This window comes from Martes martes (assembly GCF_963455335.1).
Source record: "Martes martes genome assembly, chromosome: 6".
NCBI classification, from domain to species: domain Eukaryota; kingdom Metazoa; phylum Chordata; class Mammalia; order Carnivora; family Mustelidae; genus Martes; species Martes martes.
The window spans coordinates 135,274,317-135,285,367 of NC_137893.1; the positions used below are offsets into that span (position 1 = coordinate 135,274,317).

Sequence of the window (11,051 nt, forward strand, 5' to 3'; positions counted from 1 at the left end):
GGGGAGCCTGCTCCCCCCTCTCTTTGCCTGCCTCTCTGCCCACTTGTGATCTCTCTCTCCTCTGTCAAATAAACAGATAAGATCTTTAAAAAGAAAAAAAAAAAAAAGAACTTAAAAAAACGGAGATTGACCAAAAGATCATCTGTAGACTTAAATGTCAAAGAGAAATAGAAGTTAGATAAGATCAGGAAAACTTATCATTTAGTGTTTTTCCGTGGCCCTGAGTGACCCACGAAAGGATTACCATTTTCTTCCAGTAAACACACTAAGGCATGGGTGTCAAAGTAGAGCTTCTTGTTTCCGCAAGAGGTGAAATCTCGCCTTTTGTGCTCCAGATCTCTCCTGTGCTCCAACTGCAGGCTCCCAGCCGAGAGGCTTAGCTCTAGAATGTAAAGAACAATTAGGCTCAAAACAGGATGATGGTAAACAGAAGCCATGGAAGAATATGGCATACCTCAAAAGCCTACCTGACTGGGGCTTTATTGAGATGAAATTCACATACCATACAAGTTGCCCATTTCAAGCGTTCAATTTTATCTTTACTAAAGAGTTCTGCCACCTTCTGCACAATCCTCTAGAACATCTTCTTCATCCCAAAAAGAAACCCTATACCCTTTAGCTATCATGCCCCAATCTCCCAACTCCCTCAAACCCAGGCAACCCCTTACCTACTATCTTTATGGACTTGCCTACTCTGGGCATCACACATGAATAGAATAAGGGATGTGGTATTGTGTGTGGTTTTTTGACTTAGGTGAGGTTTTCAAGGTTCATCTACCTTATTGTTAATGTGCATTTTGTATCTTTTTATTGCTGAATCACATTGTTTTAGGAATATATCAATTTTTTCTTACCTATGGAGTTGTTTCCACTTCTTGGCTTCTATGAACAATGCTGTTGGGAACATCTGTGTATGAGATTCTGTGTGAGCAAGTTTTCCGTTCTCTTGGGTATATACCCAGAAAATGAATTGTTGCATCATACAGTGACTGTGTTTAGCCTTGTGAGGTTATGCCAGATTATTTTTCCAAAGTGGCTACACCATTTTTCATTCCCAACAGCAGTGTCTGAGGGTTCCAATTTCTCTACATTATCAACACTTGTTATTCTTTTTTATTATAACCATCCTAGTGGGTATAAAGTGGTATCCCACTGCAATTTATTTTTATTTTTTAGATGTCTGTTCAACTACGATACTTATTTATTTGTTCTCTATAATTAAAAGTGTTTCTTGGCTTGTCTCTCATTTTTTCCTTTGTTCATTTGTTTCTTCAATCCCACATATGAGTGAAATTTTACGGTATTTGTCTTTCTCTGACTTATTTTGCTTAGGATAATAGCTTCCAGCTCTACCACATCATTGTAAATGGTAAGATTTCATTCTTTTCTATCACTGACTAATAGTCTATTACATATATAGATTTTTTATATCTGTGTATCTGTATCTGTATATCTATATCTATATATATACACATCACCTCTTTATCCATCCAGTAGTGGACACTTGGGCTGCTTCCATAATTTGGCTATTGTAAATAATGCTGCAATAAACATGGGGATAGCAGTTTTGACTTGTACTTCCTTGATGCCTAATGATGTTGAGCATCTTTTCATTGCTTATTAGCCATTTGTCTATCACTGGAGAAACATCTATTCAGACCCTTTGGCCATTTAGAAAATTGGGTTATCTTTTGGGGTGCCTGGGTGGCAGCTGGTTAAGTGACCAACTCTTGGTTTCAGCTCAGGTAGTGATCTCAGGGCTATGAGGCTGAGCCCCAAATCAGGCTCCAAGCTCAGTGCAGAGTCTGTTTGAGATTCTCTCTCCCTCTCTCTGCTCTTCCCGCTCATGCTCTAATAAATAAATCTTTTTTAAAAAATTGGGTTATCTTTCTGTGATTGAGTTGGTCATTAAGAACTCTTTATACAATTTTAGGGGCATCTGGGTGGCTCAGTTGGTTGAGCGTCTGACTTTGGCTCAGGTTATGACCCCGGAGCCCTGGGATGGAGTCCTGTGTCAGGCTCCCTGCTCAGCAGGGACTCAGCTTCTCTGCCCCTCCCCTGGTTGGTGGTTTCTGGTGCTCTCTCTCTCCTGTGCGTGCGCTCACTCTCAAATAAATAAATAAAAATCTAAAGACATATATACATTTTATTTATTTATTTTTGAAGATTTTATTCATTTATTTGAGAGAGAGGATAAGAGAGAAAGCACGAGAAGGGGCAGGGTCAGAGGGAGCAGTATATACACCGCTGAGCCACTCCAGGATCATGACCTGAGCAGAAGGCAGATGCCTAACTGACTGAGCCACCCAGGTGCCCTTCTTTATACATTTTAGATATATATATATATGTGTGTGTGTATATATATATATATTTACTGTATATATACTTTGTGAATATTCTCTCCCATTCTGGGGGCTGGCTTTCACTTTCTTGATGGTGACTTTCAAAACACAATAGTTTTTAATTTTAATGAAGTCCAACTTATTTTTGTTCTTGTGCTTTTGGTGTCATATCTAAGAAACTACTGACTAATTCCAGAACACAAAGATTTACACCATTTTTTTTCTAAGAATTTCAGCTTCAGCACTTACATATAGGTCTCTGATCCACTTGAGTTAACTTCTATGTGGCGTGAGGTGAGGCTTCGACTTCTTCTGCATGTGGAAATCCAGTTGTTTCAGCATTATCTTGGAACTTGTCAAAAATCAGTTGACAGTAAATCTTCTCTGGGTTCTCCACTCTATGCCACTGATTTATATCTGTCCTATGCCAGTGACACATTTTCTTGATGACTTATAGCTCTGTGGTAAGTTTTTATATTGGGAAAGGAATCTTCTAGTTTTGTTCTTTTTCAAGATTGCACTGGCCATTCTGAGTCCCTTGCATTTCCATATGTACTTTAGCATCAGCTTATCAATTTCCTTTTTTTTTAAGTCTGTAGATCAATTTGGTGGAGTACAAAGTCTTCTAATCCATGAACATAGGATGTTTTTCCACTTCTTTAGCTCTTGAATTTCTTTAATAGTGTTGTGTAGATTTCACAGTGCAGCTGACCCTTGGAACACAGGTTTAGACCACATGGGTCCACTTATACACAGATTTTTTTCCATACTGTATTTCCTCTTCTTTATGATTTTCTTAAAATTTTCTTTTCTCTAGCTTACACTATTCTAAGAATACAGTATACAACACATGTGATATATAAAATGTGTTAATTGACTGTCTGTTATGGTAAAGCTTCTGGCCAACAGTAAGCTATTAGTAGTTAAATTTGGGGGAAGTCAGAAGTTATACACAGATCTATAACTGTGTGGGAGTTGGCACTCGTAAGCCCTGTGCTGTTCAAGGGTCAATCCTATAAGTTTTGTGTGTTTTTTGTTAAATTTGTCCCTTAGTACTTTACTCTTTTTGATGCTACAATAAAGGTAATTGTTTTTTAGATTGTTCATTCTAGTGTAGAGTAATGCAACTGATTTTTTTTTTGAACTTGTTAATTAGCTCTAGTGGTTTTTTTAGTGAATTCCTTAGATTTTTCTTACAGGGTCATGCCATCTGTGAACAATGATAGTTTTATTTCCTCCTTTTCATTGTCTTGCACTGGCTAGAACTCCTAGTGCAATGTTGCATGGCTGGTGATGGCAGACATCCTTGCTGTCTTGTATGATGTTAGCTATGGGTGTTTCACAGATGCCCTTTATCAGCGAGGAAGCTCCTTCCATTCCTAACTTGCCAAGTGTTTTTTATCATGAAGGGTGCTCAATTTTGCCAAATTCCTCTTCTTTGTCTTCTGAGATGATCACATGTTTTTGTTTTTGTTTTCTTCTTCTTCTGTTTTTTTAAATATGGTGCAGTACAGGAATTGATTTTCAGATGTTAAATGAACCTGTTGTTCCTGGGATAGAATACCCTTCGGTCATGATGTATACTCCTTTTTTACATATAGCTGGATTTGATTTGCTGAGTATATTGTTGAGGATCTTTGTCTTTATTCATAAGAGGTATTGGTCAATAGTTTTCTTTGTGGTGTCTCTACAAAAACCTATCTTCAGAGGGATGCGTTCTAGTAATTTGTATGTTAACCTTTCTTATGAATTTCTGTGCATTTAGCCACAGATCCAACTCATCTTGTAAACTTGTTTCAAGGTGCTCATCTGAAGATGGTAGCATGGTAATGGTTCTGTGGCTTTTGTATTTCATGAACCATAAAAATAGTTTAAAAAATATGTAAGAACTGCAATGCCAACTAGTAATTCTATCCAGAAAGGACAATTAAACACAATAGTTCCTTATTCTTACAATCATACTATAAAAGACATTTTGACCGCAGAAGAAAAAAAAAGAGATGGGCAATATAAAATTTAAAAACTTTCATTTAAATGTAATAAACATAGCTACATGAAAATTTTACTATGTTTGTCTTTACTTTTCTATGATGCCAGGTTTGTAGAAGAGTGGTAAAAGAAATAATAGTGACTACTAAACAGTCACTACTAACTTGAAGTTTAAAAGTCTGAGGTAAATCCCCTAAGTGACCGGAAAGCTACTTCAGTTAATCAGCTCCTACTGTCAATCCTTCACCTCTAAATGCTCTAAAGGAAATTGCATGTAAGCAAAAACATGACATGGACAGAACCCTACAGATCTGATGTTTGTCTAGAAGCCGAGAACAATGGTTCCCACCTTGGAAAGAGGAGTCACAGTCAGTGTCAAGTGCAAGAAATCCAATCATTTAGTACCAAGTACTGTTTGCAGACTGGCAAAATGTAAAATGCAACAACTGCTAGATGAATGTGTGAGTTTAATGGTTTAAAAAAGGGGGGGGGTTGCCTGGGTGGCTCAGTCGTTAAGCGTCTGCCTTCGGCTTGGGTCATGATCCCAGGGTCCTGGGATTGAGCCCTGCATAGGGCTCCTTTCTTAGCAGGAGGCCTGCTTCTCCCTCTCCCACTTCCCCTGCTTGTGTTCCCTCTCTTGCTGCATCTCTCTCCATCAAAAAAATACATAAAATCTTAAAAAAAAAAAAAAAAGGCCCTTACATTCAGGGAACCACTAGCCTACAGCATCAGGTCCTTGGCAAGGCACACAAACACAAAGCCTGTCCTAATTTCACCCACACCTACCCTTTCATCTTTCTTTCTCGCCACCTAAGTTATTCTCTGTCCTGTACTTGTATACCTTGGTACTTTATCCTGATGTCTGGCTTGACCCCCTTTTTCAACTGGCAAATTTTAGCATCATTTTAACCCCTCTTCATTTAATTTTACAATCTGCTAAGTAAACATTATGCTCTGGGTAGGGAATTATGCTACACTGTGTGGTTCCGTCTGCTAGTTGCACCCAGGTCAGAGGGCAGCCTTGATTGCTCGGTATCTGTGTTCTCAGCCCAGCCCAGACACCTCTATCACAGCACTCACCATACTGTTTCCACATCTGTATCATCTACTAGGTCCAAACATCCCAAGAGCAGCCAGTCTTAGTCATTTTCACGTTAGTAGCCTCTAGCAGAGGGCCTGGCCAACTGCAGGCCAGAAATAATTGTGTAAGAGAACTCTCTGATCTGGATCATGAGACTGTCTAGAAAGAAAATTTGCAATCAATCCCTTTCACCTCTTCACCTACGACCTTCTCTTTGTACATAAATTAACTCAGTTAAATCTGGCCCCTCTTTTTTCATTCATCCCTCTTTTTTTTTTTTTTCATTAACCCCAGTCTGAGACAAAACTGGCCTCCAGGAGAAGAGACCCCAAATGTCTGCCTGATCACAGAAAAGACCGAGCTTGAGAAACAGCGGTGATGAATGAATGAATGAATGAATCTCTCAAGGGGCCCTCTAGAGGCTAACCCACCCATATTTAAACTGTGCTCAACTGTCCCATGGGTCAGGAAGCTTGAAAACAATTTGAGTCTAGAAATGGCTAGTGAAGAGTGATGGGATTTTTCTAGTACCAAATTAACCTTCTGTGTGACTTAAAACATCTCCCCCCCCCCTCACACACACACACACACACACACACACATCCCAAAAATAAACTATCATGACTACTTTCTAAGCAAGAGCTAATTCCAATTTAGATGCTGCAGATTTTTTTCTTGTTCAAAACAACTGGAATTAGGGGCACCTGGGTGGCTCAGTAGGTTAAGTGGCTGCCCTCGGCTCAGGTCACGATCCCAGGGTCCTGGGATGGAGCCCTCCATGGGGCTCCCTGCTCAGTGGAGAGCCTGCTTCTCCTTCTCCCTCCCACATTGCCTACTTGTGCTCTATCTCTCTGTCAAATAAAACAACAACAACAACAACAACTGGAATTCATTTCAACTGTAAGCTTACTTCAACAGACTATGTACTGTCATCTGAAAAGTGTTGAGAAGGTCTGGCCACTTCTCGCTTGGCAGGCCAACCCCTGCTGATGGAAGCTGAATGCCATCTTGCTTTCTGTCAAAGGGCGAAGCCTGAGGAGGAGCAATACTCTTGGCATTTAGAATACCTCTGACTCATTTTTCCTCCTTTATTGTGACAACAAAGTGAGGCCCAAGAACTATGAATTCCCACTAATAACCAGGAAGCAAGTAAATGGAGTTTAAAGTGCAATGCGTAATTCTCCCTTGGAGGGACCTTCAGAATATCAAAAGGATATATTAAAACACACACACAAAAACAGCCCGAAGTTAGGCCTGAACGGAGGAGGAAACCAAGTACAAACTTACTACTCACAACATCCCTAAGTCTCAGTAGCCCTTCTGAGAACCGCGGCACCGAGCAAATAACTAGGCTGAAAGTAAAGAAACAAAACTCAGTTGCTGATGGTTGCTCCTTAACTGTGTCTTGGCTGTTTCCCCATATTTATGCATCCATCCTCACTCTGTGAAGAAATGAGATCCCCTGAGCCTAATTCAATAGTACCACCTTCCTGACAAAATCAGAAAACTCATGAGAAAGAATACTCTTCCCTTTTGCCCCACAGTCTCGAATGAGGAGATGAAAATAAATCACAAGTCACCAGCTTATCAAAAAAAGAAGAGAAACAAAAGACAGAAGTACTGAAATCAAGATCAAAGTCATCCCTAACTCATAATTACTGCAGAACACTGACAGAGTTCACCACTCATTCCCCACCCTTTGTATGTAAAGCTTCCCTCCTTCACTTTTTTGTCCTCCCAGTCTTTCCCCAGACTCGGATATTTTTATACTTTAGAAACAGTCAACAGGGCTGTTGGGTGGCTGGGTCAGTGGGTTAAGCTTCTGCCTTGGGCTCAGGTCATGATCTCAGAGTCCCGGGATCAAGCCCCACATCCAGCTCTCTGCTCAGCGGGGAGCCTGCTTCCCCCCTCTCTCTCTGCCAGCCTGCCTACTTGTGATCTCTCTGTCAAATAAACAAATAAAATCTAAAAAAAAAAAAAAAAAGACACGAGGGAAAAATTTCTTAAAAAAAAAAAACAAAACAGTCAACATTTACTGGGCTTTTCTATTAAGAAAAAGATTGGGGGGGAGCCATCAGTGTGGTTACTGATGGCTATGGATTGATATGCCAGACCACCCAAAGTGGTATTTTTGCCCTTTGCTAGTAAAGATTACCCCAAATGATATTTCCATCAACAATTTGCTATTTAGTAAAATGAGCATGTTTCAGACTTCATCTCTATGCAAGGCTGTGACTGCTCTCACCTCTTTCAAGTATTTAACCAAATGCCACCTTCTCAATATAAACTATTCCGATAACCCCATTTAAGCTCATTGCTGGAGGCCCACCTCACTTCCTAAGCCTTACCACCTCCATTTTTCCCCTGCGGTATTTCTCACTTCCGTACGCAATCATATGTAAATTATATGCGTACACATAAATTGCAGCTACCTATCTACATCATCTCCGGTACTAGCGTGAAGGTCCCAGACTTTCCTGATTTTCCCCAAGTACCCAGAAAAGCGTCAGCCAAGCGCAGAACAGGCAACTAGTGTTCAGTGAGTTAATAAATCCACGACAGTCGGAAGTGAAACTGCAGTTCCCAGAGCTTCGCTCCTCAATCTCGCAGGCTCTCCCGCAGTCGCCGGCACCCGAGCGGCGACACGAGGGACGCGTCACCGGCGCCCATCCGGCGGCTCCACCCGCCGGCGAGCACCAGCTCCCTGCCCAGCGCGCACGGCCCTCCCGGCATCCCGGCCAACCGCGGCCAACACACCTTGTGCCCCGGACTCCGGGTCACCAGGGCGGGGGCAGACAAACCTTCGTCCCACGCCCGGAGAAGCGCGGTGACCTCGGCTCATCCGACCTCTGGGTCGCCGAGCCTCCCCGTCCCGTCCTGCCCGGAAGGTCAAAGCCAAAGCTGGTCCCGCCCCCGGCCCGGCGAGACGAGCCCCCTGCTGTCCCGGCCGCGCGGCCCTCACCTCTCCTGGACGAAGTGAGGGCGGCCACCCGGCCGCGGCACAGGTGGAGGGCGCCGGCGGCCCAGGCGACGCCCGGGGCGAGGCCCGGCAGGCACCTTCCCGCGCCGCCTCGGCCAGCCGCGGGGACAGAGGGCCCCGGGCGCGAGCGCTCCCGGTCCGCGAGGGGCCGGCGCGGGGCGACCGTGGCCAGGCGCGGGGAGGGCACGAGCAGGAGGAGGAGCAGCGGGGAGGCACGTGACGCGCCGCGGGGAGCCGCCGGGGCGCGAGGCTTCAGCGCCCCCAGACCCACGGACAGCGCTGACAGGCAGTGGCCCGCCGGGACGCCGCGGCCGCCCGGGCTTCCGCAGCGGTCTGAAGGCAGGAAGAGCACAAGCCGCCGGCGGCCCGGCGGGCGCTTCGGTCTCCCGCCCGCGACGAAGCCGCAGTCCATCGCCACGGCGGTCACAGACCCGGGCGCGCGCTCATCCCGCTCGCGCGCCGCGCCGGCCCGACTCCACAGCAGGAGCTGCGTGGGGGGTGGCGCCGGGCCCGCCCTTTCCTGCCGGGCGGGCGGGGTCCGGGCGCGCGCCGGGGCGGGGCCAGGCGGGGCGGGGACTGGATGGGGCGGGGCCATGCGGGCGGGGCCAGGCGGGGCGCCCCGCGAGAGAAGCGAGCCCGGGTCCTGCGCGAGCTTGGGAGCCGCTCAGTGGAGTGGAGGCTGCGGAGGCTCCCGTCTCTGTAATGCCTTCATGGCTGCCACGATTTGCTGCCACGGGCGTCCTTCAGAGTCCCCAGGAAAGTCCCTGCACCGCCAGGCTGCTTAGATTTTACTGTCCTCATTTGAAGTCCCCCAAAACCTGGCGCTGGGGTGCATGTTAAGGAATTAGCAGGGGCGAGGGAGCGGCGTTTACATAGTCAAAACATTATAGGGCTAAACTTCAGAGCTTTTGTTTCCCGATTAGCACACCAAGAAAGGATAAAGTCTCAATCCCGGGAATTTAAAACGTGGGGCATGAATGTTAACTGAGACCTCCTGGAGTAGGAGATCTGAAACTAGTGGTGCTCAGTTCAGGAAGCGTTTTGAATGTGTAATGCACTGTCTCAGTTACTGGTCCGTTATGTGAACTCAGTAGATGTTCCTTGAGTGAATGAATGAAATACGCACCGGGCTGCAGGCTTGGAGATAGAAGAAAAATGAGGCTGTTCTTGTCCTCCGGGAGTTTTCTGATACACTTATATTTGTCCACATACTTGATGGAAGAAAAACATGGTATGAGCCATAAGAGCTATAAAGGGCTGCTTAGACAGAAGAGGGTGCATAAGGCTATAGTAGAGGTGAAAGAGATGTTTAAGTGGCTATCAAGATACAAAGAATTAGAAATATTAAGGTTTAAGTAGACATTCTCATAAAAAGTAGGAGTTACACTTTTCTAGAACTGGTAGGGAAAGCAATTTAGCAATATGTATCAACAGCCTTTTAGTTCATAAATTGATGGCATGTAGTTTGTTTCCAGTTTTTTGGGTATTATGAATAAGACTATTATGAACATTCTTGTATAAGTTTTTGTGTGGACATATGTTATGTATCTCTCATTAAAGAAATAAATATTCAATACCACTTGTTAATGCACAGTAGGGAAGACTTTGTTCAAGGGTGGAGGACGATCTTCACAGGTATTGGGAGCAGAGCCATGGAATTTGGCAGTGGGAGAGGGAGAGATTGGACTCAACTTCAAGTACAGCAGAGACAGGTGGAAATTTATAGCCACAGAGCATGGTTGGGGGGGGGGGGTCAGTGGATGGGGAATTACTACGAGAAAACATCAGGACTTAGATTCTGGCTGGATTCTGGCTAAACCAACCTCCAGGATTCTTACTGAAGGCAGATCAGGGTGATCAGATATGAAGGATGGGGGATCCTGGTTAAATTTTTATGGGGAATTTTGCTAAAATTGGATGATGCAGAAAGGAACAGGGAAGTCCAAAAGTCAGGCTTAGTTTGAAAGGAGTTCTGTAGGGGCGCCTGGGTGGTTCCAGTGGGTTAAGCCTCTGCCTTCAGCTCAGGTAATGATCTCAGGGTCCTCGGATGGAGCCCCTCATCCAGCTCTCTGCTTAGCGCGCGGAGCCTACTTCCCCCTCTCTCTGCCTACTTGAGATCTCTCTCTCTGTCAAATAAATAAAATCTTAAAAAAAAGAAAGAAAGAAAGTTCTGTAGAACCTGAACAACATTTGGTTAATGACAAAATCTTTGTCATCCTCTTGGAGAGGATCTAAGAGTGAAACTGCTGATTCATATGTTAAGTGTAGTTTAAATTTTTAAAAATTTTTATTTATTTAAGTAATCTCTACACCCTGCGTGGGGCTCAAACTCATGACCCCGAGATCAAGAGTTACAGCCCTTCCCAACTGAGCCAGCCAGGTGCCCCAAGTGTAGGTGAAAGTTACGGAAAATGCCAAGTTGTTTTCCAAAGTAATCATACCCCTTTATACTCTCACCAGCAGTAGTTGAATTTCAATTATTCCATCTCCTAGCCACATTATGGTATATTCTCTCCTAATGGAATGGTTTCTCATTGTGGTTTTAATGTACATTTCCCTGATGAGTAATGATATTGAGTACCTTTTCATGTTGTTTTAAAAACTGTTATTGTCAGTAATGAAATGCAGTCCAGTGCTTAGCACAGTGCCTGCCATACAG

The 11,051-nt window shown here is 44.2% G+C and overlaps 1 protein-coding gene across 2 annotated transcripts in view; it reads right to left on the reverse strand.

Moving 5' to 3' along the window:
- Positions 1 to 8,863, reverse strand: part of MCUR1 (mitochondrial calcium uniporter regulator 1) — a 28,172-nt gene extending 19,309 nt beyond the window's left edge. Inside the window, exons 1-2 of one of the 2 annotated variants that reach the window (XM_080807209.1) lie at positions 8,375 to 8,863; positions 245 to 382 (exon numbers count right to left, since the gene is read on the reverse strand). In XM_080807209.1, the coding sequence (XP_080663335.1) occupies positions 245 to 382; positions 8,375 to 8,804 (568 nt within the window). In that variant the 5' untranslated portion in view covers positions 8,805 to 8,863. The remainder of the gene's footprint in view (positions 1 to 244; positions 383 to 8,374) is intronic. The other variant, XM_080807210.1, reaches the window with a different exon arrangement.
- Positions 8,864 to 11,051: the final 2,188 nt, after the last annotated feature.